Source organism: Anguilla anguilla, chromosome 18 (genome assembly GCF_013347855.1).
Source record: "Anguilla anguilla isolate fAngAng1 chromosome 18, fAngAng1.pri, whole genome shotgun sequence".
Classification (NCBI taxonomy): domain Eukaryota; kingdom Metazoa; phylum Chordata; class Actinopteri; order Anguilliformes; family Anguillidae; genus Anguilla; species Anguilla anguilla.
In genome coordinates, this window is record NC_049218.1 from 8,611,163 (window position 1) to 8,636,866 (window position 25,704).

At 46.6% G+C, this 25,704-nt stretch overlaps 2 protein-coding genes across 5 annotated transcripts in view; one reads left to right on the plus strand and one right to left on the minus strand.

The window, feature by feature from the left end:
- Positions 1 to 25,704, minus strand: part of mtrf1l (mitochondrial translational release factor 1-like) — a 66,761-nt gene that overhangs the window by 32,730 nt on the left and 8,327 nt on the right. The window lies entirely within an intron of this gene.
- On the plus strand, positions 951 to 25,047 carry slc29a1a (solute carrier family 29 member 1a). 3 transcript variants are annotated; one of them, XM_035400173.1, is made up of 14 exons: positions 10,298 to 10,334; positions 12,302 to 12,407; positions 13,008 to 13,092; positions 13,223 to 13,304; positions 15,724 to 15,899; positions 16,432 to 16,571; positions 17,101 to 17,235; positions 17,783 to 17,880; positions 19,534 to 19,615; positions 19,994 to 20,067; positions 20,542 to 20,650; positions 21,484 to 21,569; positions 23,375 to 23,574; positions 24,102 to 25,047. In XM_035400173.1, exons 3-14 carry the CDS (start codon positions 13,064 to 13,066, stop codon positions 24,211 to 24,213), a joined length of 1,323 nt encoding a protein of 440 aa, XP_035256064.1. In that variant the 5' UTR covers positions 10,298 to 10,334; positions 12,302 to 12,407; positions 13,008 to 13,063; the 3' UTR covers positions 24,214 to 25,047. The 3 variants fall into 3 exon arrangements, with proteins under 3 accessions (XP_035256062.1, XP_035256061.1, XP_035256064.1); XM_035400171.1 differs by lacking the exons at positions 10,298 to 10,334; positions 12,302 to 12,407 and adding an exon at positions 951 to 1,025; XM_035400170.1 differs by lacking the exon at positions 12,302 to 12,407 and having other exon boundaries at positions 10,237 to 10,334.

A 25,704-nucleotide genomic window follows, 5' to 3' on the forward strand; every position in this document is an offset into this window, starting at 1 on the left:
GTGCATCTTTAAAAGATTAATCAGCGGAGCTGTTACGTCTGCATGCGGTTGTCTGTATATATGCTAATAAAAAAAGGCATTCGTTGAAAATATGTTTGGCTATACTTTCATGGTTGTGTGTGTGTGTTTGGGGGGTGGGGGGGCGAAGAAATTGTATTTTCCCATTAAGTAGGTCTGGGGCCACATTTCACTGTTGAATAAAGGTTAAAGGTTGAAATGGGAGGCCATGCTGTGTTACACAAGGCCGTTGACGGGTAGAATAGATAGTCCTGTCTGCAATGGCACTGCGCATTCTGAACTTCCTCACGTAGTGAAGAATGGCTTTGAAATGAAACGGGTATGACAATGGGTCTCAATGGTAGCCATTGGCTCATGCATTCGGCAGCCATTGTCAATTTAACATCTGACTGCAAACTAAGTGGAAAATGTTTTGCATGAAGGGTGATCAGTGATATTGATGCCAGGATTCAGCACTTCAAAATCGAATGTCTCACCGCGCCTCCGACCCCCCAGTCTAATGCATTTTAATGACTGATTTTATTTCAGATTTAAAATGGCCTTTTCAATTTAAGCCCAACAACTATCCTCAATTGTTGGCTACAATAGTGGTAATTAAGGAATTTTACCTCTGTTTTCACAAAGAAGGCGTGCAATTTCTTTTGCAATGTTTTTTTTTTTTTTTTGGACAATGGCAATGTGAACGAAACTGGCAAAATAGACATCCCACAAAATTAACTGAGTGATCGGTTTATTCGATCAATACATTGCTGTGTTTTGCCACTGTTGGGGGTGACAATTTAGTGCCACTTGGAAACTTAAATTAAATTAAATTAAAACACATCAAACACATTTCGTGTCACTTGACACGAAAATTGCTTGTCGGGAGTTGCTTGAATTTCTTTTGAAAACGGAACTTCGGGGGGCGTCCCTGAGAGTGTTGTCAGCGTGGTTTAGCTACGTCATGAGAGCATGGTTACCCTACACGGGAGCCGAGGCATTTCACTCCAGATATCGGACTCAAAGGGGTAAGTGCACTATGTCCGCGGTTCCGTTCTCTCAACCAAGAAGTGAATTGTATTGATTGACCTAAATACCGAGTATTGTCTGTATTACTTAAGTTAATTATATATGCTAATCTACGAATTATTATTGTCTGTTAGCCAATTTGGAAGGCAATTCATTACTTTTGCCTGGCCGCGTAGCTATACAAAACGGCTTGCTAGTTAGCCTCTCGCTTGTTCAACACGTGGGACGATTAAATTCTAAATGATAGGCTATCAGTGTCCAATTAAGTGTTTAATTCATGGGACATTAATATTATTTAAACCGACTCTCTCTCTCTCTCAAAACGCGCGTGTTGAAGCTCACACAAGTAGGCTACGGAATAAAGGAGCCGTTGCTCTACCGCCAAATACACATATCGAAAGTACCAACATTAAACTATGCGAAACGATCAGTACGTAATTATCTGACATTTTAATTTCTAGTTCGTTTTTACGTGAATTAGTTGTCCGTACGGCTTTATTGTCCGTACTTTGTTGTTGTACGTTACCCTTTACGCTACCTTGACATCCTTCTCATTCATTCAGCGCGAATTCTAAAATATTCTTGAAGTAGTAGTGAGCATATGCGGGTGGACGTTTGTCAGTATAGTGAGTTTACTGAAGTTTTTGATGTAACTGCAGACGCTTGTTTAATGTGCTTGTGTAAAGATGTAGTTTACCCGCGTTTTAAGCCGGCGCGCAATGCTCTGTCATCTAACTTCCATGAAGCGATTTGAGTGGCGTTTTTGTATCTGTAGAGCGCCAAAAGAACAGATGGGAAGTAACGTACTCGTAATAGAATTTTGGCGCAAAAGGGGTTGAACTAGGTACAGGCACGATTCCGTGTGTTTGTTGTTGTAATCTTAGCGATTGTTCCACTGCGAATGAACATTTTAAAAAAGAAACAGAACGATTCCACGTGCTGTGTTATGGATAACTGGAAAGGGGTTGAATCATATAGTTTTTTAATCCCCCCAATATTTGTGTAATAAATGTAGGATGTTCTGTTCCCTGTTCTGGTGGGACATTGTGGTAGTGAGACAGCGGGGATCATGCAGAACAATGTATTTGGTGACCCCACAAGACCCTTATTGTGCGTGTGTGTGCGGGTGCGCTTGCTTCAATGCCTCCAACTGAACCTCTGGTTTGGTGGGCAGAATTGCGTGGGCTAGATCTTTTATGCTTTATGCTGGCCTTTGTTGCCTGTTGATTTTTTTTTTTTTTTTAAGGGCTCAAAATATCAGACAGGTAACCCAACTTGGAAGCGAATGTTAATGGAATGTGAAGTCCTGAAGATATTGTGCAGCATTGCAAAGTTATGAACATATGCGAATCAGTGGCTTCACCGCGGACAGAGCGAGTTAGTGGCATAGAGAATCCCCTTAAAAGGCATCAGTCTGACTGCAGTAATTCGCGTGTACATACTGTACTACAGTGTATGGTGATTCCAAGATCTTGGTCACGTCCCTTCACGTCTCATGTCGAAAAAGGGCTCGCAGTAACAAGCAAAGTGTTGTCACGCGAGGCCCCTCACACGCTCCATCCTTTGACCCCAATTTGTCTGGCAGTTCAACACATTCAAGCGTAATGCTTCACGGAGCAGAGTCTAGTGCCTCCACCCTTTCGTCACATTCACTTTTCAACTCTGTTTGTCCTCTGGGGGCGGCGTGCGTACGTGCGTGTGCTGTCGTTGCTTCTCCTAGCAAAGCGAGGCATGGAGTCACTCCATTGATGTGAACTGTAATTGGTATACATTAGGTTCAAGAACTAAAGTTACGTATTGCAATTTCAGTCAGCCTACTCTGAATTAATAAACAAAACAATTTTGGTCTTGTATACCCAGGATTTTGTTATTTCTACCTTTCTTTTTTTAAAGAATGCATTTATAGAGAATAGTTTGGCAAAAGTTAGATTTTTAAAATTCACACAGCACCTAAAAGTGTTTAATATGAATCTTATGAGGAACCTTGTGGGCGATGCTAATGGCAGTTTTCTTCTGTAGCTGTGTGGAGGCAATTGATCTTTACCCGTAGCCATAGAAGTGCTTTTGCTAGTACTGTCATTTTTTGTGTTCCCTAGGCTACGAGTTTGGGCTTCAGTAACACACTTTGCCTTGGCAAGTGTTGAGTGCACCTGTTTTGAGGTCTGCTGTACTGTACTCAAATGTAGCTAGTTGAGACTAGGTAGGTTGAATAGGTTTTTAAATGTCGACTCATTTCCACTAGTTTGCCATAATTATGCATAGAGATCAGGGCTTCTGTTTTCAGAACACTTTTGGTCATTTATGTTTTTTTGTACGCATTTAACCGCATAGCTGAGCACCTTGCCAGTAAGGTTGACGGCAACTGTTAACTATTTAGAGTGCCACAACTCTCCCTATGCTACATCATCACCAGCCTCTCTGTAAAAAGGATAGAATTCACGGAATTAACTTTTTAAAATTTTTTTAAAACTAACTAATTTTGAGTGACGTTTTTAAAAGCAGAGTATGATGCAGCAGAAGTGGGGTCCAATGTGCCGTCAGTAGTTAGGAGAGCATTTTGCAGCTTCTCGGTCATAAGATATCCATTTGCAAGTTGGGGGAGGTCAATGCAAGGACACGCTCCTCCAGCAGAGTAACTAATCCAGGCTGTGCTGGCCCTTAGTTCCACACCAGTAATCACTGTTAAGGCGACCAACAGGTGAGAAGTCCAGGTAGGTGGATTTAGAGAACAGAAGCTTTGCTCACATGTGGTGCAGTAGGACCTCTTGGTGATTCCCAAGATGGCTAACAAACATCCACCCCCCACCACCACCACCACCAAGCCGCACAGAACCGTCCTCGTCCTCGTGTTACGAACAATGCAGCGTCAATCACAGCCCAGACCCCAGTTCCCAGATGAAGTATTTCTGGATGCATCCGGCATCGATGTAAATTTGATCCGCAACCCTGGGGCACTTCATGAACCCAATCCCAGGAAGTGGGTGAGGAATTTTGGAAGATGGCCACGGGTTGCCATTTGTTGGGGCCTGTGATGGACAGTTGCTTGTTGAGGCTGTGCAGGTGCTGGAGAGGTGGACTGCACAGGCGGGGGGCAGTCTCCAGCCCACTCCGATGGGTATTCCAAATTTAGCCCCCCGGCAGAACTTACTGGATCAGAATATCAGCATAGAGGCACCGTCTGGGGAAACGGTTCTGACCCTGACAGGTTTGACTGACAGAGTGGGTTTTAGCAGTGCTCACGTTTATAAGATTTACCTCGGTTTTATTTTTATTTTTATTTACTGCATATCACTTGTGATCTCTCCAAGCTGTCATTTTTGCAGTTTTTTTTTTCTAGTTGACATGGACTGTCAAATCTGCCTTTTTAAGACGCTGTGTTCTGTACTCTGCCTTGACTGGTACACTGCGGGCTTATTAATAGCACAACAAGATATTAATATCTGTTCTTGATACCAGCGATATTAATATATCTTGTTCTCCGACAAGATCCCACTGAATTTTAGAAAGCCAGACAGGCCACAGTGATGAGAATCATCCACTTGAGTCCTATCACCGCTCTGTAAGTACAGAGACCAAGTGGGAAAGGTAGCCTAGGAATGCATGTGTCACTGTAGCATTAACGGCAATGTCTGCTTCTATCTCCGCAAGGGGCAGGAGTGAGTTCATGATGAGAGTGTGTCTTCCTTAGGAGGGGGGTGCATGGTTCCACACGAATGGTGTTGCGACGATTGGGTTTCCTGGAAGGGAAATCCTTGTGAACATACAGTGTGCGCAACATGGTGCCACTTGTCATTGAGTGACTTGGCCAATTGACCCAGATGCCTTACTGAAGAGTCTGATGGCTTCATATCAATCAGTACGATGACTTAAACCAAACTCGTTAGAGGCTCTTTTCATTACAGCTTGTAAATTTTCAATCTCCCATCATAAGATCATAGTCTGGAATTTCAGCTGGGTGATGTCCAAATGTACGGGCATTGGGGTCGAGGCTATTTTCGTTTCAGTTAAGTCAATTTGGTTTTTCAGTAATAGAACTGATTGTCCATTAATTTCAGTTGATTTCCTGAATTGAAGGCATTTGGTCGGCTGCTGAAATGACCCTCGGAGCTGTGAGCTCACGATCGGTGGCCTACAGAGCACTGAGGGAGGCAGGCTGGGGTGGCTGTGGACGCATCCGTGAGGGCCGGGAAAAATCGACAGGAATGCAAGGCCTTCGGGGAGAACTTGAGGACCATGTGATTCGCCGTGTTCCTGTAATTTCATTGGCTGTAATAACATTTCCTCAAATCAAATTACACGAGATTTGCACGACTGTGGCACAAGAGGCCACGTTAGGATAAAATTCCGTCAGTCAAAACCTGACTGCTTCAAGAGTTAAAAAAAAAACAAAAACACACACACACAATCATTTCATAATTTAATTTCATAAACGGTTCATTGTTCATCTGAAGAGATTCGATAACAAGCCATTTAACATACAATGGTAGTGCAGCTATAACAATCCTATATCACTATAATTCCTAGTTAGCAATGTTGGGGTCAATTGCCTTTCAATTCAGGACACAACTGAAATTCAATACATTCAGTGAAATGGTAAATGGACTGCATTTATATAGCGCTTTTATCCAAAGCGCTTTACAATTGATGCCTCTCATTCGGCAGAGCAGTTAGGGATTACCTCCTGAGCTATGTCGCCCCATATCATTTTTCCCCCCACAATGAATGCGTAAATTTACTTGCAGTTCCTTTCCTCATCTGAAATGGAATTGATCTCAGCCCTGTTAACTGCGATACTCTTAGCCTTACCATATCCTTTAGTATGGGCCGCTACTAATGTTACAATACTGCTTGTGTCACGGTGTAAAATCGCCATGGCGACGGGTCACAGGAGTACTACGTGCCGGGCTACCTTATGTTTGTCACATGCGTGTCTGAAATAAGTGTGCTCATTGTTTACAGTTGTGAGACACACACTTCGCCTAGTGTCCAAAAATAGCAGGAGTATGCTCTGCGGGGCCTGGAAAATTATCCCGGCCCCCCGCCCCCCCGTGGCTGGGACTGCCGTCAGCTGATGGGTTACCTCGCACGACCGAGGAAATTTGCGTCTGCTGAGACAACCGGGGGGTTGTCAACTTTTATTAGCTCACATCCTGCAAAGTGTGCGAGTACATTTCCGTCCTATGCCACCTTGCTGGAATGTAGCCCAATAAAACGTTGTTGTAATTTGTGGAATTAAAATGCGTCAGAGCAAACGCACGTAGGCTGCACTGCAACTTGACTGTAGAAAATGGGTGATATGCAAATGGATGATATGCAGAGTGCCAGATTTCATGAGATGGTTGTGCTGATATCGGGTCGGTTGCACTTGGATGACCCATACGTTTAGGCATTAACTTTGTATCCAAGCACTGCTGACTCGTTACCAAGCAGAACAAAGCAGTTTTTCTTATTAAATTAATTTCCTGCAAATTTTTGGGTGACCTTTTGGGTGACCTTTAGCAGCAGAGTGTAGGACTGTTTTGGAGAAGGGTAAATCACTGGAATGACACAAGGTTATAGGATTATACCAGCATAGGGATTTATCCACATGCAGGTGTAAATGCACCCAAGACTCACAGATTCAAACCCTATCGCCGAAACCACTTCAGGAGGAGGTCTGGAATGCATTTGAAACGGATGGGCCACAAGTGTAAATGCATCCGTCTCCCCAAGATGCACGACAACCGAAACTCCTCTCCAAAGTATGAGGTCACGCGACATAGCCGTTCCCCAAAGCGGAACACGCGTAGATTCGCGGGCACAGCGAGCGTGGAGGACACGCGTGGTTGGAGTTCAAGTGAAACTGAATGCCCACTAGCGGTATGGACAGATACTTCTGTTCAGAACAGGCTTCAGAATAGTTACAGAAATCGAACGTTTTGCTCCGGCCACAACCAGGGTTGCTGCTGTTTTAAACAATCTCGTCCGCCGTCATCTGTTGTACGTTGTCTGCCGAATATGGCATCCTCCCCTTAACTTTAATGCCCTATAAACTTGCTATTTTGGAAGCGGCTACCATCATTGCTCTTGGAGTGGCAGAAAAACGAAACAGGAAGTGGGTTTGTCAGGGTTTAGCATTTTTTTACATGCAAAATAGCAACTACCACAAGCGCTAAAGCAATGTGGTTACAATTGAATCCGGATACAATCCAGATACAAGTGGCATGAAGCGAGCAGCTGTGAATGGGGCCTTAGAGCTGAAAATGCAGGGCCATTTTGTTGATCCAGTTGGAGCCATGGCCCCTGTTTGAGGTCTCCATCCATGCTTATCATCAGCGCTGATATTGGCCGCAGTTCAGGATGGAGGCACCTTCTCCCGTGGGCATTTTCCTGGAGCGATTTTGAAACATCTGCATTTTTGAAACGTTTGCGGCAAGTCTGCGCCAAGAGAGTGCGCAATGTAGTTTACGCAACTCACCCCTCCAATTTGTTCGGACCCTTCAAAATGTTACCGTCTATTGCAGTTAATGCATTTTACCTCTTGAGAACCGAAATAAATCAGTGTGGGCCGCATTTTAGAGACGCCAGATATGTTGTGGAATTTCAATACGGGGGAGTTTAGCTGTGGGAATACTCCTTTTGGGTTGAGCTCTGCATGCCTGTTGGCCATGATTCTTAATTGGAAACATGGTACACTTGGAGATCAGCAGTGGTAGGCCCCAACCAATCTGGGGGCTAAGTGCGAGACTGGAGCTTAATCCAATCCATACTCATCTAGCCACGGAAACTGAATATTTTGAAAAGGTTAAGGTCTGCATCTGCTTTACAGAAACTGCATGTGGGTGAAGACCCATCTCAAATGGTACCCAGGTGGCACAGACCCTAAAATATGATTATGAATAAGTACACAGTGAGTTGTTCATTTAGGGCAGTATGGGGATTTTCTCAGTGGGTGTGGAACTTTTTAATCTCTAACCAACTTTGAAAGAAAGTTTCTGAGTAATCCAAAACAGGAAATGAGTCAAATGCAGTGACTATAGCTGATTTGACGGTCACTGGGTAACATTCTTGGCAGTAAACCCGTAGCAAACATGCGTATGGATTTGGGATTTGCATGAGTACTCGAGGAATCGAGTCAAAATGTGAGTTTTAAAGTCAAAATTGCATATCACATTAAAACTCACTAATATATATGATTAAAGCTGGGTGTTTGTTTTGGAAAATATTGGGTACTGTCACAGAGCAGTCATAGTAAAGTTGCAGTGTTTTAACAACATTTAGTTATTACATTAAAAGATCTGATGCGAAATGACAAAGAACACGCACAACTGCAGCCACAGTAGCAATTGCTTGAAATTTTATTTTATTTTTTTAAGTCAGTGGGCGGTTCCCCCTATAGGAGCAAATTCTAGAATGCACATTCTAGAATCTACATGCCCATCCCTAGTTACATAAACTGATTTAACAGTCACTGGTCAATCAAAAGAGACTTGTTTAAGCCATGTCTGTATGAAGATAAAGAGTGTTCGTTGTGACTTGGCAGCAGCGTGCAGCAAACGCCCATTTCGCACAAATATTTACGCATTAAAAATGTATATAAAAGCCCTTACTTGCCCATTGAAAACAGGGTGTGCTCTGAGCCAGTGCCATATCCTTTGTCAGCTATGAGGTGGAGTCCAAGGCTAATCTGGTTGGCTTTGCTCGCCTGGCTTAGCCATTGTTGTCTTCTGTGAGAAAATCTTGTTGTCAGTCGCGATAAGAGAGAGCATGCTCCAAATGCCAGGTCTGTAATTGATTGTAATTAGATGCACCAAACCTCCCCTCCCAGGGGCCTTGTAGCAAGGAGAGCGGTCACAGAGACCTGGCCAGTGCTGAGCTCCTTGCATAGGTGCGGGTGCTACGGCGGCGACTTGATAGATATTTCACGTTTGATGAGTCCACAAATGGGGAGAAGTACGAGCTGGAGGCAGACGACGTTTTCACGCTGTTCCAGCAGCCGGGCCTGGGAGCCCGGGCCTCGCCCCTGCAGACTGTGACCGGCAGCCCCCCCCCGGAAGGTGCACTGTGAGGTGCAGCTTCGCCCAGGCGCAGGAGTGCTGTCAGCCTGTCAGCCAAGGTTTCATCATGCACCAGCATTCCCCCCCCCCCCACTGGCCGATCTGGCACCCACAATCCCACCTGTTAAGCAGCAAATTAAGCGTAACCCCGCCCCCCCCTCCAACCACTTTTTTATAAAAAGGTGAAACGTTTTATAAAAAGTGCTGTAGGCGTCAGTTTAGTCGGGGTGCACAGATGCTCTTCTTGAGCCATATTTCCTGCATTTCTTCTGTAATGGAAAGTTTGCCTGGCAGGGTTGGGACGCTTGGCATCGTCAGAAGTGTGTACAGTAGGTTTGGATTATTTGTTTTACGTGGACACAAAACGTCTGATTTGTTTGTCTGGGCCCGACTGGACTGTGTAACCCCCAAGTCATTTGTCGGCATGTTTTTTTTGAGCTCTGTAATAATTTATAAAACAGAGCTCTTCCCTTCCAAGTGCGCAGAAAGCCTTTCCTCTTACATGTCCAGCGGCCTGTTTGCTCCAGTGTAACGGAGCAACAGTTACTGCTCCCTGCGCACAGATAAACACTGAAATAAACCGCAGCAAAAACAGCACGCCGCAGCGCTAATTTATCAAGATGGGCCACGTTTCCACCAGCAGACCTCAAGCTCAGTGTGTGTGCGCGTGTACTTGCGTGCGTGCGTGCGCGCGTGTGTGTGTGTGTGTGTGTGTGTGGGGAGACGCAGAGGGCTGTTGTACACCTTGGGGAAAGTGCAGCCATTGTGACGTCTGAAGGTTCGTTATCCTGTAAGGAGGAAAAACGGCAGGAGAGAGGACGGCGTAGCGTAGCGGTTTGGCAAACGGGCTTTTGTAGGCCCATTCCTGGCACTGCTTTTGTTCCCGTGAACAAGGTGGCACCACGTAACCACGCCCCGGGTTTCGCGTGTCAGCGTGTCACGTGCACTTGTGTTACCTGGTGAGAAAAGTCACGCTCGCGCCGCACCGCACCGCACCGCACCGCGCAAAACAACAACCCACCGCACCAGGGGCCGGCCGGGTCACGTCAGGATAGAAATCTTATCGGCTGCAGAAACCTGTGGGGCGTTACTGCCTGCGTGGGACGCGTTGGGGGGGCGCGGGGGGCGCACAGGGAGAGCTGGCCAGGGTGTCAGGGGGAGGGGGGGGGGGGGCTTACGGCTGATATAAAGCAGACTGAACTCGGCTGCTGTCTCTAAAAACCCTATCAGACGCTAGCCAGGTGTGTGCTGCAGCGGCCTGCTCTGAGCACCGTAAGTATGCCCGCTGTCCACAGCGCTAGCTCTTCTTCTGCACATCTGCGCTTGTTTACCATTTAACTCAGCCTCTTAAGCGAACCTCCCTGCGCAAAAATGTGCGTCTATAGACTGTCTGTGCGCTTGATGTGGTCTGTGATGTCACAGATTCCTTTTTTATTTGAAGTCTGATGTATTTATGACTTCAGTTTAGAATCTGAAATTTAAGTCTTCCTAAGAGTGCAGTATCTTGGTCTTATTACAGCATTGCCTGCCTTTTGCAGTGCAAGATCTGTCCTAAGTTACTGTACATGCATGCACTGCCTTTTATCAAGGTTACGTTAACGCAGAATTCTGCTTTTTTTTTAATGCACGGAGAGCCAAAACAAAGGGGGAAAAAATGCATCCTATAAACGCAAATATTCCAAGGTCTTTTTTTGTTGTTTGTTTTTGAAGATTACAACGGGTGATGACCCACATTGAACCACAACAGAATAATCAGCCAGGCGGCTTTGGTGTCTGACAGTTGGGTTGTTTATAGATCATAATATTTACACAGCTGTTGCGTAGCATTGCAAGATTAAAAAGGAAAGCACTGAATTTGAATGAAAAGTCAAAAACGAGATCATGTTCTTTTATTTTATTTGTTCTAAGATAATGCATTTTATTTGTTTTGTGTGCCTGTCATATTTGTACTGTAGCCAATTAAAACTCTGGAACATAAAAAAAAGTTGGCTCACGTGGTAAAAACAACCTATTGTGGTGAGGTTGTCCTCTGCGCTGTATAAAGTGCATTCCAAATGAGTTTGCAATACATTACCTCCTCAGCAGCAAACAGTCAGTGGTAAGCTGGAATTATATAGCTACATTTTTGATGGCCACTGTGGCAATATTACTATAATGTTAAAATGCTTTATAACACTAAAGGTGCCGTCTCAGACATTAACATGTTGTTAATATTTGTCACTAGAGATGTTCTAAAGTAAAAAATCTAGTTGGTTTACAAAAACGGTTGGCTAGTTATTTTTCTGATGCTTCACTGCCTGTACTTGATGGCTAGTTTGTTGTGTACATGAATTCTGTTATTTCCTCTCAGTTAGGGCAAATAAGTTGTGTTTGTCATGAGTGGACGCACACATTTCAGGCAGGAGGGTCGCATTGTTGGTTTGTGTTCATGTAAAGCCTGTGCTCTGCTTGTTGTGAACTCAGTCTTGCTGTAATATTGTAGTATATATGTAATATTGATTTAAAAAAGAAAAAAAAATGGTTTACATAATTGTGTTTTTCTGTACCACTGTTAGCGTTGTAATAGTGAGAATGATGATGGCATTGCTGTTAGGAACACAGCAGTGTCGTAGAATTAGCTTCAAAGGAGTGCTTTCAGCGGGGCATAGCATGTGTGGAAAATGTACAAAAATACGTGGGGGGGGGGGGGCCTGGGCAACACCTTTTTTCTGCCTACACCACTGCAGCTTGTGCAGAACGAGTAGGCTAAATAAAACGTAAATCTCTCCTGGGGAATTTTATCATCAGACTGTGTGGCAAAAATTTGTTTTGATCGGAGCGCCAGAACATTACCTTACATCAACCCGCCTGTTATTAGCGTCTTAATAAAATAATGAACGGCATGCACATGTGTCATTATTATCAGCGTATTGTGGCAAAAATAATTTTTTTTTTTTTTTTGGTTTTGTTTTTTTCAGAACTTAAGTGAATTAGTGTGAAACGCAGATTTTGAAATGAAATCCTGCATCTCTGGAATGCAGGACTTCATGTGCTGGTGTCACCACTGAGACGGAATGTAATTTGATAGGCACCAATTTGGTTTATGTTGATCGGGCTTTACTTTTTTTTTGGTCTAGTGTTGATTTGAATCTTTATATAGAAAGAGGTGCTTTTTTCTGCCATCGCGAATGACTTGCAGTCGGCATACCTCTTGCATGGCTAGACACATTCGAATCGCGATTGTTTTGTGTTATTTTAAGGATTTGGGTCCAAGAAGAGGAATTGACTGTGAAAGGATCACCATGAAGGCCACTCATTTCCTTCAGTTGTAGATCCACTGTCTGCTACCCAAAGGCACCAGCGCTGGCGAAACACGGCCCCCCCGCCCTGTTGTTTGCGTTTAGAACAGTGGTTCTCAAACTCGGTCCTGGGGGACCCCTGTGTATGCTGGTTTTCATTCCAACCTCAACACCAATCCCAGAATTTTAACAAGCCGTTAATTTTTCTTAATTAGGTGCTTTTCATGTTTTAGAGCTGGGGTTCCAGAAAGGGCCAGTGTGGGTGCACACACCTGATTCTACTTATCAATCACTAGAGTCATTGTTAAGCACCTTGATTAGTAGAATCAGGATCAGGTGTGTGCCCCCACACTGGCCCTTTCTGGATAAGACTGGGGAGCCCAACTAAAACATGAAAAGCACCTAATTAAGAAAAATGAACGGCTTGTTAAAATTCTGGGATTGCTGTTGAGGCTGGAATGAAAACCAGCATACACAGGGGTCCCCCAGGACCGAGTTTGAGAACCACTGGTTTAGAAAACTGAGACCTCGGCATTTCTGATTAAGAGCTGTTTGGGAGATGGAGGGAAAGCCTTAAGAAACGAGCGTTGCCAATACTAACTAATCATTTTCAGTGGTGCTCTGTGCCGAGCAAAACGTAGCATTCATGTGCCATTTTGTTTTGCAGCATTAAAGGTTCGTCGCCAGGTGTTGTAAATAAAACTCTACCCACCGCAGAGTAAAATGACGGCCATCAGTGCTCCGCAGGACAAGTGAGTCTTTTCTCCTTTCAGTTTTACGGGGGGAGGGAGGTTTGGGGATGGGGAGGCGGTGCAGGATTTTGGGTGTGGTCCCACTGGGCGTGTTCATGCTTCTTTATTGGTGTTATTTGCACTTTTTCAGGTACAATGCAGTGTGGATCATATTCTTCATCATGGGGCTGGGAACCCTTCTGCCCTGGAACTTCTTCATAACCGCAACCATGGTAACGCTAATGCACGTGGGCATACAGCCCGTTGCTTAAATCAGTTGGGCGGGGCGGGCGGGTTGTAACGGGGAGAGCTGTATCGGTTTCTGTACTTCATGCCAACTTCTGCTCCCATTTAATCCCATTTAATTTGCCCAGCAAAAATGTTTTTGATTGTTATTTTAGCCATATTTGATGAGTTCCTGACTTCATTAATGACAGCTGATGACTGTTCCTGTCTCAAACATGAAACAAATTGTTGTGGGCTAAACTATAATTAAATCTTCAGTGCGTTCAGATATTTAGAACACTTGTAATTGGTGACACCAAAAACAAGGATCCACACCGGTGCTGCAGTCTTGGGATTGCCTAACCCTTCACTAGGGAAACTACTTTCCCCGTTGTGTGTGACATCCTGGTGTGGCTAAGGCTAAGGCTGGGGTGGGCAGATGTGTGTGCAGGTTTTCATTTCATCTAGTTTTCCTGGCTCAATTACCAAATGAGCTCTATGCACCAGTGATTAGACCACAATAATATATTTCATGTAAGACACAAAGCAGTCGTTGGCTCAGTACAGCTGAGGTTACGGACTACATATCCAATTTTGTTGGTTGAAAGAGTCAGAGCAGAAATTGGGATTGATCCAGAAATGGCTAAGGACTTCGTCTCAACTGTGTCCCACACCTGTGTGTGTAATGATTTGAGGAATTGCCGCCATCTTTGGTTTGGCGGGATCACACATTCTGGACTAAATTTAGACAACAGGTGGCTCGGTCAACTGAGGCAGATTGAACTGCACTTTGCTGTGCACCAAGACGTCAGGCTTCTGCAGTCACAAACCCCGCCTCCCCAGAACTGAGAGAGCCGTCATAGGCCCACGTAGAGGGCCCAGCCTTTCTGTAAACGTGGAATGAACCATTAACAGGAGCGTAGAATTGACCTCCGGAAAGCTGCCCTACGTGCTGAAACAGAATTAGGAACAGATCGGACTTTTTCAAAATGTAATTAAAAGGTTTTTTCCTGGGCAGGAAATATTGAATTAGTGTAAATGTGAGATCAAGTGGGGAGCATTGTTCAATGGCTTCTGGCAATAAAACAACGGGATATGCTGATTGGTTGGGCATTTACCATCGTTTCTCCGGAAGCACAACTTGTCCAATGTGTGCTTGTTCCACTAATTCAGCTGCTGGTTTTCACAAAAGCATGCATGCACAAATGCGCTTGTCCACCATTACCCTGTACCGTGACCACATTAAAGTTTCAGGCCAGTATTCAAAGACCGTGCAAAGTTTGTGCTTTTATGCTCTGTGTGCCATTCTATGCTCAGTAACTGACTGCTGTTTTAGTGTAGTTGTTTGCGTACATTTAACAGTGTGTCCTTTTTGTACGTTTTGAACTATTGTGTTATTTAAATATGTTCTAATGTTAGCAGGTTGCGAAAGCTGGTTACGAAACAAGGGAAGGGAATACAAAAATCTCGAGGGGGGGTGGGGGGGTTTGTTGTCCATTTTGACAGATGCTACTTACGGTGCTATGTAGTGTACCGCTGTAGAGGATGAGTTTAGTGTAGTGGTATTCGCTCTTGTTCTTAGAGAGCCGTAGGGTTGCTGGTTTCTGCTTAGAATCAATCAGCACCCGCTTCAGGCCCAGGACACTGGGCGAGGCAAGTTAACCGTGTGACCGGCTGCATTCATCTATCAGTCAAGTGCTGAGTAACGATGAAAACCGTTACACCATGGTAGGGGTGTAACGATACCGTGATCCTTCCAGATGGTAAATGGTAAATGGACTGCATTTATATAGCGCTTTTATCCAAAGCACTTTACAATTGATGCCTTGCATTCACCAGAGCAGTTAGGGGTTAGGTGTCTTGCTCAGGGACACTTCGACATGCCCAGGGCGGGGGATCGAACCGGCAACCCTCCGACTGGCGGACAACCAGCTCTTACCTCCTGAGCTATGTCGCCCCATCAATGTATGGCTTCAAAGGGCAATGATGCAGTCGATACAACGTGCAAAAAAATCGATCCATATCATTCTGAATCATAGCTAAATATTTAAATGTCCGCAGTCCTACGGAAGTTTGCTCTCTAGCAGCACTTCCGGCATCGTTGTTTTTGTTTCTGGCTCATCGCTCAAGCTAGTGCTATAAATAGGTTTTAGTACACTGAATCTCATCATGGTAAGAGGATTGTGTCAGCTGGATCCCATACATTGATTGTTTCTTACTATATCAAATTGTTTTGGATCGTATCGTAGCAAAACGTGCAATATTGCCAAATATCGAACAGTTGCCTCCGGAATCAAAATGGTATCTTGTCGTGGTGAAGCCTGAGGTTTACACCCCTACACCATGAACAGTGCTGGGTTTGAGGGTGAGGAGGAGAGGTTCTCTGGGGTGGGGGAATGAAGAGCCTAATTCTTTGCGTCTCTGCAGTACTTTACAGACAGGCTGAAGGAACCGTCCTTATCCAATCAGACGGCCAATGCTACGTTCGTGGGGGATGGAGATGGCCGCAGCGTACTGGAGGCCAAGTTCAGCAGCACCATGACGCTGTGTGCCATGGTTCCTCTGCTCATCTTCACCTGCCTCAACTCCTTCATCCACCAGAAGTAGGTTCTGGGGGCTGGGGCTCATGGGTTTGGTGGGGTTCATTGGGTTGAGTTTGATGGGTTTTAATAGGGTTGGGTTTAATGGGCCTGAATTTCATAGGGTTGGGGTTGATGGGTTTAATGGGGTTCGGGCTGATGGGGCTGTGTTTGATAGGTTTGATGAGGTGGAGGTTGCTTGGGTTGAGTTTGATGGGTTTAATGTGGTTCGGTTTATTGGGGCTGAATTTGATGGGGTTGGGTTTCATGGGTTTGATTAGTTTGGGTTAATAAGTCTGATGGGGTTGGAGTTGTTGGGTTTAATGGGGTTGGAGTTGATGGGTTTGATTGGGTTTCGGTTGATAGGGCTGGGTTTCATGGGGTTGGGTTGATGGGTTTGATGGGGTGGGGTTGATAGGGCTGGGTTTCATGGGGTTGGGTTGATGGGTTTGATGGGGTGGGGTTGATAGGGCTGGGTTTCATGGGGTTGGGTTGATGGGTTTAATGGGGTTGGGGTTGATTGGGTTGCTGGGTTTGATGGGTTTCTCTCTTTCAGGATTCCCCAGAAGCTGCGCATTGTGGGGAGCCTGTCAGTGATTTTTGGGGTGTTCCTGATCACGGCCGCGCTGGTCAAAGTGGAGATGGCACCGCTCCCCTTCTTCGTCGTCACCATGATGAAGATCGTCTGTATCAACTGTGAGTCCACCTTCTTTCCCAAAAATCTTCTGCTTCAACAGTTTTTTCCCTCCCTTACCCAAAATCCTCTGCTTCAACTGTGAATGCCCTTCCATCCCACCCTGCGCTCCCGGGCCACATTCCCACTCTTTCCCCTCTGTCCTCAACTCCTTTTGGGTCGCCCCTCCCACCCCCCCCCCCCCTTGGTGCACTTGGATTTTTATCCCTGAGAAAGATCCTGACTCCTTGCTTTTTTCACCCCCCTCCCTTTGCTTTGTTTGTTATTTCACCGGGGTCGAAGGTCAGGTTTGTGTACCGATGCGAAGGCTTTTATGTGGATATTGAAGGGCTGAGCGGAGCCAGAGGAGTGGGGTTTAAGCCAAACTCCTCAGCGAGAGGCGGGGCCTGCGTTCTCACGGGCCAGCAAGCGGAGACGTTGCGTAAAAGCGTGCGAGTCTGTCCATCTAACCCCCCCCCCCCCCCCCCCCCCCCCCTTTCCCACCCCCCCCCTCTTTCCCACCCCCCCCCTCTTTCCCACCCCTCTCCTCAGCATTTGGAGCCATGCTGCAGGGCAGTCTGTTTGGGCTGGCCGGCCTGCTCCCCGCCTCGTACACCACGCCCATCATGAGCGGGCAGGGCCTCGCCGGGACCTTCGCCGCCGCCTCCATGATCTGCGCCATCGCAAGTACGTGTCGTTTCTCTCGCCTCGTCCGACCGCCGCCCCGCCGGTTCTCATTCGCCGCAGTGACCCGGCCTGCCGCCACGGCGACAGCAATACAGCACAGCGCAGTGCAAAATACCGCACAGTAAAATACAGAGCCATCCAAAAACACACTCGCTACCGCACCGAGCGAAGAGAGGCTCGCTGCTCGTCCCGTATTCACAGCCAAAAAGGGGGGTTGGATAATTGGGGTTATTTTTCGGAAGGAGGGCAGTCGTGAGCTGCGGACAGTATTCAGAGAGTTTTGGCCAGAAGTGTTGTGATCCTTGGGAGTAATCAGGGCTAAGTGCTCAGGAGGACTTGAGCCAGTTTAATGCAGCTTTCAGATACTGCAGTGGATTTTTTGGACGTATTCTCCTGTGAATTATATTCAACATTATTTTAAAAAGAAATATTCTGAATATGGTTTTATTTATTGTATATGTTTCCGTTTATTGAATTTCTATAAGGGGGTACCCCATGGCCCCCTTTCCCCCTCAACGCTGACCTCCCTCCCCCCTCTGTCCTCCAGCTGGTTCAGCGCTAAAAGACAGCGCCTTTGGGTACTTCATCACCGCCTGTGTCGTCATCCTCCTGGCCATCGCGTCTTACCTCGCTCTGCCCAAACTGGTAAGAGCACACCCTTCACCTTAACCTCGACCTGCCCAAACTGAACACACCCTTCACCTTAACCTTGCCCAAACTGAACACACCCTTCACCTTAACCTCGCCCTGCCCAAACTGAACACACCCTTCACCTTAACCTCAACCTGCCCAAACTGAACACACCCTTCACCTTAACCTTGCCCAAACTGAACACGCCTTTCACCTTAACCTCGACCTGCCCAAACTGAACACACCCTTCACCTTAACCTTGCCCAAACTGAACACACCCTTCACCTTAACCTTGCCCAAACTGAACACACCCTTCACCTTAACCTTGCCCAAACTGAACACGCCTTTCACCTTAACCTTGCCCTGCCCAAACTGAACACACCCCTCACCCTTTCCAAACTGAACACACACCCCCTCACCCCGTCCAAACTGGAAACACACCCCCTCACCCTTTCCAAACTGGAAACGCACCCCCTCACCCCGTCCAAACTGGAAACGCACCATACCCAAAAGCTTACACTGTCAGCCGCACAGTGCCAGCGAATCCAAGCCTGAGTTTTCCGGCTCTGCGGTTCATGACACCTGAAGGGCTCGTCTTGCAACCTGTTTGACTTGCTGGGGGACCAGGCAGCATGCAGCAGGTGTACAGTTATGATTTATGATGGCCTGTGGCTGCTGCGTATTGCATCATGCAGGTCCCTGCATTCAAACCAGTGTTACGTCCTGACAAGGCATTCCATTGCATTTCACTTAACAGGCAGTGCCAGAGACATAATTATTTTTCCTGTGAGGGCATAAATCTCCAGGTAAAATGTTTATACAGGAACCCGATAATTGCCGTGCGTAGACTTGTAAGCCTATTGTTAGGCAAAGCAGGCTCCTTTGATCTTAATCTGATGAGATGCGAGACTTGTGGTTTCATATCATGATGTAAATTTGTACACTTGCACATGTACAATCGCAGAAAATGGTTTTTGTACACAGAACGGATATGGACCAATGCCATCACCCATCCCCAATGACACACCCCACCATAGCCAATTTAGAAAGCCAAACAAGCAGTTTTTGAGAGCTGCATGTGAAAGAGCACGCCTTAAACTGAGACAAAACAGTAGCTCAAGTCAAATATTGAAAATGTCAACATCAGTTTTGTAGAAATAAGCTCCTGGCCAGTAGCTGTTAGGCCCACTCACTGCTGCAGAATGTGGTTATTTGAAGGCGGGCTTGTCTCTTGTTGGGACACTCATTTTTGTTTCCGCCGTTCTCGCGGTGCCCAAACCCAGTCTCGTTTGCATCCCAGGGCTGGCGGCGACGTGAACGCACGGTTTTTTTCTGCACGCGCAGCGGATCTGCCTGAAGGGGCACGCAGAATGTAAATAGCGGGTTGGCGCTGTTCGAGGCCTTCGGTCCCCAGGAGAGCCAAAAAAAGAAAGGAACTGCATGTGTGTGCAGGGGTGTTTAACACTGAGGTGTGAGGTCACAAGTGTGTGATTAGAATACTCTTAACTTTTGAATGCTGAACACTGGTAACTGGAATCAATGGAGTCCCAGAACACAGACACAATTTTTTTTTGTTTTAAAGCCTACTCTTCAAGTGAGATTATTAAAACCTCTCCCTGTGCTTTTGGGAGTAACCCTCTCTGCTCTTCTCTCCTCTCCCTCCTGAAGGAGTTCTTCCAGTACTATCTGGAGTCTAATGGCGCCAGGGCTTCCGGCGATGAGGAGAAGAAGATGGACCTGTTAAAGAAAGGTAAACCGGCCGCGTTTGGCCTGCCGCTGCGCTGCCCGGAACTTTCCGCCTGTTCTGCTGCATCCCGTTAGCCTTTTGGGTCCTTCTCCTCTGGACCTATGACAACTAGGCCAGCCTAACTGCTTTTTTAATCTCCCAAAAGACCACACAAAACTGCCTCGTGAAATCCCACGTCTTACTTATTTATTCCTTGGCACTGAGCTTGTCGACAAGGATGCGAATGAGCATTGCAGCGCGAGCATTATTGAGCGAAATTTCAAACTGGGGAGAAAAAGCAGAAAAATCATTAACAGCTGCAGGCTGGCGGCGTAGGGGCAAAGCTCAGGTCAAAGGTCAACCTGTTAAAAACGGTTTGTGTGTTTTTCCGGTCCTCAACAGAGATGCGGCCAGTGGACTCGCTCACGGAAGAAGCGCCCCGTCCGGCCGTATCCGTGGTCGCCATCTTCAAACAGGTACGGCAGCCACAGCGCCCCCCCACTGGAGCCCCACGGAACTGCACACCTCCTTCACAACGTTCTCCGACATTCCCGTTCACTTCCACACTCTGACTCAGTTCAAATTCTGTCCACTCAGGAGACAAATTGAAATTCCATTCGTTCGCGGAGAAACCCGCACAGAACATGTTCCGTGGTCATTTTTCAGTTCGTGAACTGAATTTTGGTCGACTTTCATGAATCAGCCGAAATGAATTGTGATTATTCACAGCCCGGTAGACTCTATTTGCATTGCAAAACGCTCCCTTTTACATCCAAATGGGATATTCCTGTTTAATAAGCTGAACGTTGATGTGGGAGAACTCAGCATTGCTGTTCGTATAAGGTTTTTTTTCCCGAGCTATCATTTATTAAAACCCTTACAGATGCATATTCTGTGGATAAAAAAAAAAAATTATATTAGACATTATATATTTCTCTCTGTCTCTGTAGATCTGGGTGATGGCTCTCTCTGTGTGCTGCATATTTGCCATCACCATCGGAACCTTCCCCACCGTCACCGTGGACGTCAAGTCCATCGTGGAGAAAGGGAGCACGTGGGGTGAGTGTGTGCACGCGCGCAAAACCGCTGTGTGTGCGCGCGCGTTTGTGTTTCTGTCTGTCTGTCTGTCTAAAGAGCATGCGTGTGCACTTTTGTGGGTCTCTGCAGAGTAGTGTTTTGAGCAGGACTGAATGACCCAGAGTTTCAGTGTACCAGTGAGAGCACTGCCGGTCTGTCTGAAAGTCTCTGATAGGTCCAGTCAGACTGCGGACCAGCGCGGCTCTGCCCCCCTCTGACACGCGGCAATATGCCAACCACACGTGACACAGCTGAACACAGTGGCCTCCTTCAGAATCAGACGGGACAAAAGATCAACTTTCGTTTTAACCTTCTCTCCATTAATGACAATGCCTTTGTGCCTGAGTGTTTCCCACCAGTGGACTCCCACAGTCCGCTGATGATGCTGATAATGCCAGAAACTGCCCTGCTCGGGGCAGTCACATGGAGCTCCCAAATAATATTAGAGACACAGAGTAACAGCGGCACACGCAAGGGCGCTGTTCTCCTCCACCCTGATTAAGGGCACAGATGGGCCACCTGTCAGCTTCATCAGCGAACACGCCTCTATCCGCACACTGGCACACTCGCACAGTCACACACTGTCACACTCGCACACTGTCACACAGACGAGAAGTCGCTTGCGTTAGCCACATCCAGCTGCACCAGCACAGAAGTGGAGGAGGATCAGTCCTGTTAAAGTTTTAGCAGAACGCCGCTGGTTTTGTTTTTTTTTGTTTTTTCTGAAATGGAAAAATCAACGCTACAATGGAAATGTAAAGTTCTAGATCTGACACTCTCTCTCTCTCTCCCCTCTTCACCCTTTCTCTCCGTAGAAAAGTATTTCATCCCGGTGTCCTGTTTCTTGATCTTCAACGTGATGGACTGGGCCGGGCGGAGTCTAACGGCGGTGTGCATGTGGGTGAGTCCGGAATGCGTCCGAAACCCCAGCAAGGCCCCAGATTTCCCGGCAAGTCGTTCCCGGATACAACAGAACCGGCGCCAGGACTCATCCGTCACGGCCAGCCAGATAATAATATCGGGTCAACATTATTGGTTGTCAAGACTTCTGATTTGCAGCAGAACGAGGGACCCCGCCTTTATGGAAGAGAGAGAGAGAGATAAACTGTAACAGATGTGCTAGGCTCTCTCTGATCGCCCCTGTTATTCTGTGAGAGTCGCTGACGTTTACGCAACATTCTGACTTAATTTGACCTCTGCATTCTGCACGCAAAAACATCCCGTGCAGGAAAAGGGCTTTAAGGGTCCAGGAGACGGACGGCGTTCCGCGCTTTGCGTGCAAACGGCGGCTTCGGTTAGCGGGCCACGACAACAGCCGCGCGCTGCCGCGTGACCAAGGCGAGCGAAAGCGGTCGAGCGTTCGAAATGTGACGGCTGCGTCCTTTCGCCAGACGCGTTTGGGCGTCTCCGTTCCTGGGCTGGGGAGAGGGAGGGGTTCTGCCCGGTGCAGCTGTGGGTAGCGCAGCTAGACGGGTTTGGGGCGTTCTGTGCTTCAGGAAGCACCTCGGAGGCCACAGGCTGCAGCGGTGAGAGGATGCCGTTCGTGGGCACGTTGCTGCCGGGCCCTGACTCCATCAGCAGGCCAGCGCTAGGATGGCTGAGGGTGTGGTTGTTTTTTTTTTTTTGTTGTTTTTTAAATAATGGAAAATGTGTGTCAGTTAAACTTCAAGACCAGAGGGGACAGTGCCAATTTGTGGGGGAAACTGGGGAGTTTTTGCTTCGACCGCAAAATGATTTTGATTCAGCCCGAGTCTCTCTCAGCGTGCAAGAGAGGGGGGGCGTAATCTTGACCCCGACCCAGCGCTGCCTGAATTGGACGGCGGTGCAGAAACAGCGCTCGGTACAGCTGGGCCTCGTTTACTTCCCCCCTACAAGAGCGTGCTGAGCGCAGAGGAGTCCGGCCAAAGGGAGGGAGTTTGGGGTACAGCTGCCTCCCTCTCTTACCATAAGGACTTAAAAGTTGACTGACCGACTGTAAACTATTCAGATTGCAGGGCTAAGACTCGATTTGGCTGACAACATTACCCCTTGGGTGCTGCAACATTTGTGTCTTCTGTCATTTTTAAGTGGATTTATTGTATAATTATGCGCTGAAGGCATGTAAAATCTCTTTTTAAACTGCAGGCGTGTCTGGGGGTTTTCTTCCCACTCAAAATTGTGGCAGAAAATCAAGATTCAGGGTTCCATCCTGCTCCCTGTAGCCCACTTTTACCCCTAAGGAACATTGCGAAATGCACAAAAAAGACTTTTGTGGAACATTTATAGGCGGACAGAGGATGCCAGTGTTTTTGAATTCTGAAGGTCATGTTGGGCAAAAGTTTTAGATTGACATTTAAATAGCATTTATCGAGGAATATTTTGGCCCGGCAATATAAGATGTGAAGTAGAACGTAAAAGGAGGCTCCTGGCACAGTTTCGTATGCTTGTAGTTAATGATGCTTCCTCTGGCAGCAAAAAAAAAAAGTCTGGATTTCTGTGCGTTTCCTCACAGTCGATTAAAGACTATTAAAAATGCTTTCAGCTCTTCTGCACCTCGTCTCTCTGATTGAATTTCAAGCCACATCAGAGCTGCGGCTGTTTTTTTTTTTTTTTGAGCCAGTTTTCCGGAACTTTTCCCTCTCAGTTTGGCCTTTTAGCGGACTTGAAGGGCGCTGTAAGAGCTCGCCGTGCTGTGTAAACGCCTGACGCCCGCGCCTCTGTCCCCAGCCCGGGAAAGACAGCATCCTCCTGCCCATCCTGGTCGTCCTGCGCGTGGTCTTCATCCCGCTCTTCATGCTGTGCAACGTGCAGCCCCGGAACTACACGCCCGTGGTGTTCGAGCACGACGCCTGGTACATCCTCTTCATGGTCCTCTTCGCCTTCAGCAACGGCTACCTGGCCAGCCTCTGCATGTGCTTCGGGCCCAAGTACGTCCCACGCCGGCTCCGCCCCTCCCATGACTGGGTCAAGACCCGAAAGTTTGATACACTGCCCTCTAGACCCCAATTACTCAAATCGGTCTCTCAAAGTTAGCGGCAGCACTGGTTTTTCTTTTCTACTGGGTAGTTAATTGATGGTCACCATTTGGCCAGATTCCAGTCACCTGGTGTCCCAGGTGTAAATCAGTCCCTGATTAGAGGGGGACTGCTTACCTCCAGGGTCATGAGTGTCCCTGCTCTACACAGCAGTAAAATCCATGCACGACTCAGTTTTAATGAAGAAACATTTAATATCAATAATATTAGTATTTCAAAACGATTTCATTTGCTTTTGTATATTTTGGATTGCCGACATGTTTTTCCATTAAATTTTCCAGGAATTGTTTTTCTTTTTTTTTCTCTATCATTTTCTCTGCTGTCCTAAAATGGCCTCTTTTGCATTCCCATGTTTCCCCCTCTGAGTAAGCCTCTCTCGGCATTCACACGCTCCTTCCTTCCTTCCTCCCCCCCCACAGGAAGGTTGCGGGACACGAGTCAGAGACGGCGGGCGCCGTCATGGCCTTCTTCCTGTCGCTGGGCCTGGCCCTGGGGGCCGCCATGTCCTTCGTGGTGCGGACCCTGGTGTAGCGCGGGACGCCCTGCCGCGAGCACCGCCGCCCCCGGCGCTAGCCCGCCGCGGGGTTTCACGAGGAGAACTTCGGTTTCGCGCGCAGTCCCGCCTCGTTAGGAAACGGCGCTCCATGTTCTAGCCTGAACAGAACAGATTTATTATATTCTTTTTGTAATGCGCCCTTAACTTCAAAGAGTTTATTTTATTTTTACTTTTTAAATTCAGTGTAAACTTTTTTTTTTAAAGTAAACTGTATAAACAAATTGTGTATCGCAGCCCGGCTACGTACGCTACGGGGCGGGCCGTCGGGTCGCCCGGGAGAGCTCCTCAGTGAAGGGGTGGAGTTCTCCCAGCCCAAACAGAATAACCGCCATCTCGGGATCCCGCCCGCACGCGTCAGCCCTGCCGCCGAAGGAAGGAGCGTGTGCGCGGCCCACGCTTCCAGACGCAGGATCACAGAGTGGCATCGAGCTCCGGACCCGTCAGTGACGTCAGCCGCCACGGGCACACGTCCTGCGTGATCATGGACACGGTCTCCGTTTTATTTTTATTTATTTATTTTATTATCTTGATATGCTCTGTCCCCGTTTTTTTTTTTTTTTTTTTTTTTTCTGTTGCCATACATTTCTGAGAGAGCGAGAGATTAGATGATGCACGTAGCAGGAATTTGATTTCTGACTCGTGTTTCCACCCCCAGCGATGTGCCACCATCTGTTTTCTGACCCAACTGTTATAAAAGTAGCATTGTTCTACAAAAAAAAAAAAAACTAAATGCATTTATTTTTTTAAAAACTGTGTAAGAGATTGTTATTGGCTCACATTTGGCCACTTGCAGAGATGAGCGCACACTTGGTGGGGAAAAAAGACAGTACTTCTTATATGATTTTTTTTTTTTTTTTTAAACATTATTTTATTTTTAAATGTCATAGATGTCTGCTTTGCTCTAAATATCTTTTTGTATGATGTGTGTAAAATATCCCTTTGCCTACATGGTGTACATGTGAATGTGCACAGCCTGCAATGCAGTAACCAGCTTCCTACCCTCATAACTCATTATTATATTATATACACTATGGGGAGAGGTGCAGGTATGCGATGACATCATCAGTAGTTGCCTGCTGATTGAATATCAGGTAAAGAGAACTGGTGCAGGTGTGCGATGACATCGCTAGTTGTTTTTCACATTTGTAATGGAATTGTGTTCAAACAATAAACAATGCTTTTGTTAAAAAAAAGAAGAAAAAAAAGTTTTTTGTGAATGTTTTTGTATGGCTGGTTAAAGTAATAGCCACACTATGAAAAACTGTCAAAATAAGCTGCAGTTCTATTGCATGTATGGGGCTTTTATTGAAATTTGCGCAACTGATTTACCAATCAAAATAATTAACATCTGCTTTGAAATATCTGGTGCTTTTTTAAGTATAAAAATTGCATCCGATTACATCCATAAACTCACAATGATTACTGGTAGTCCTTTATACTCCATACATGTGCAAATAATTTCAGTT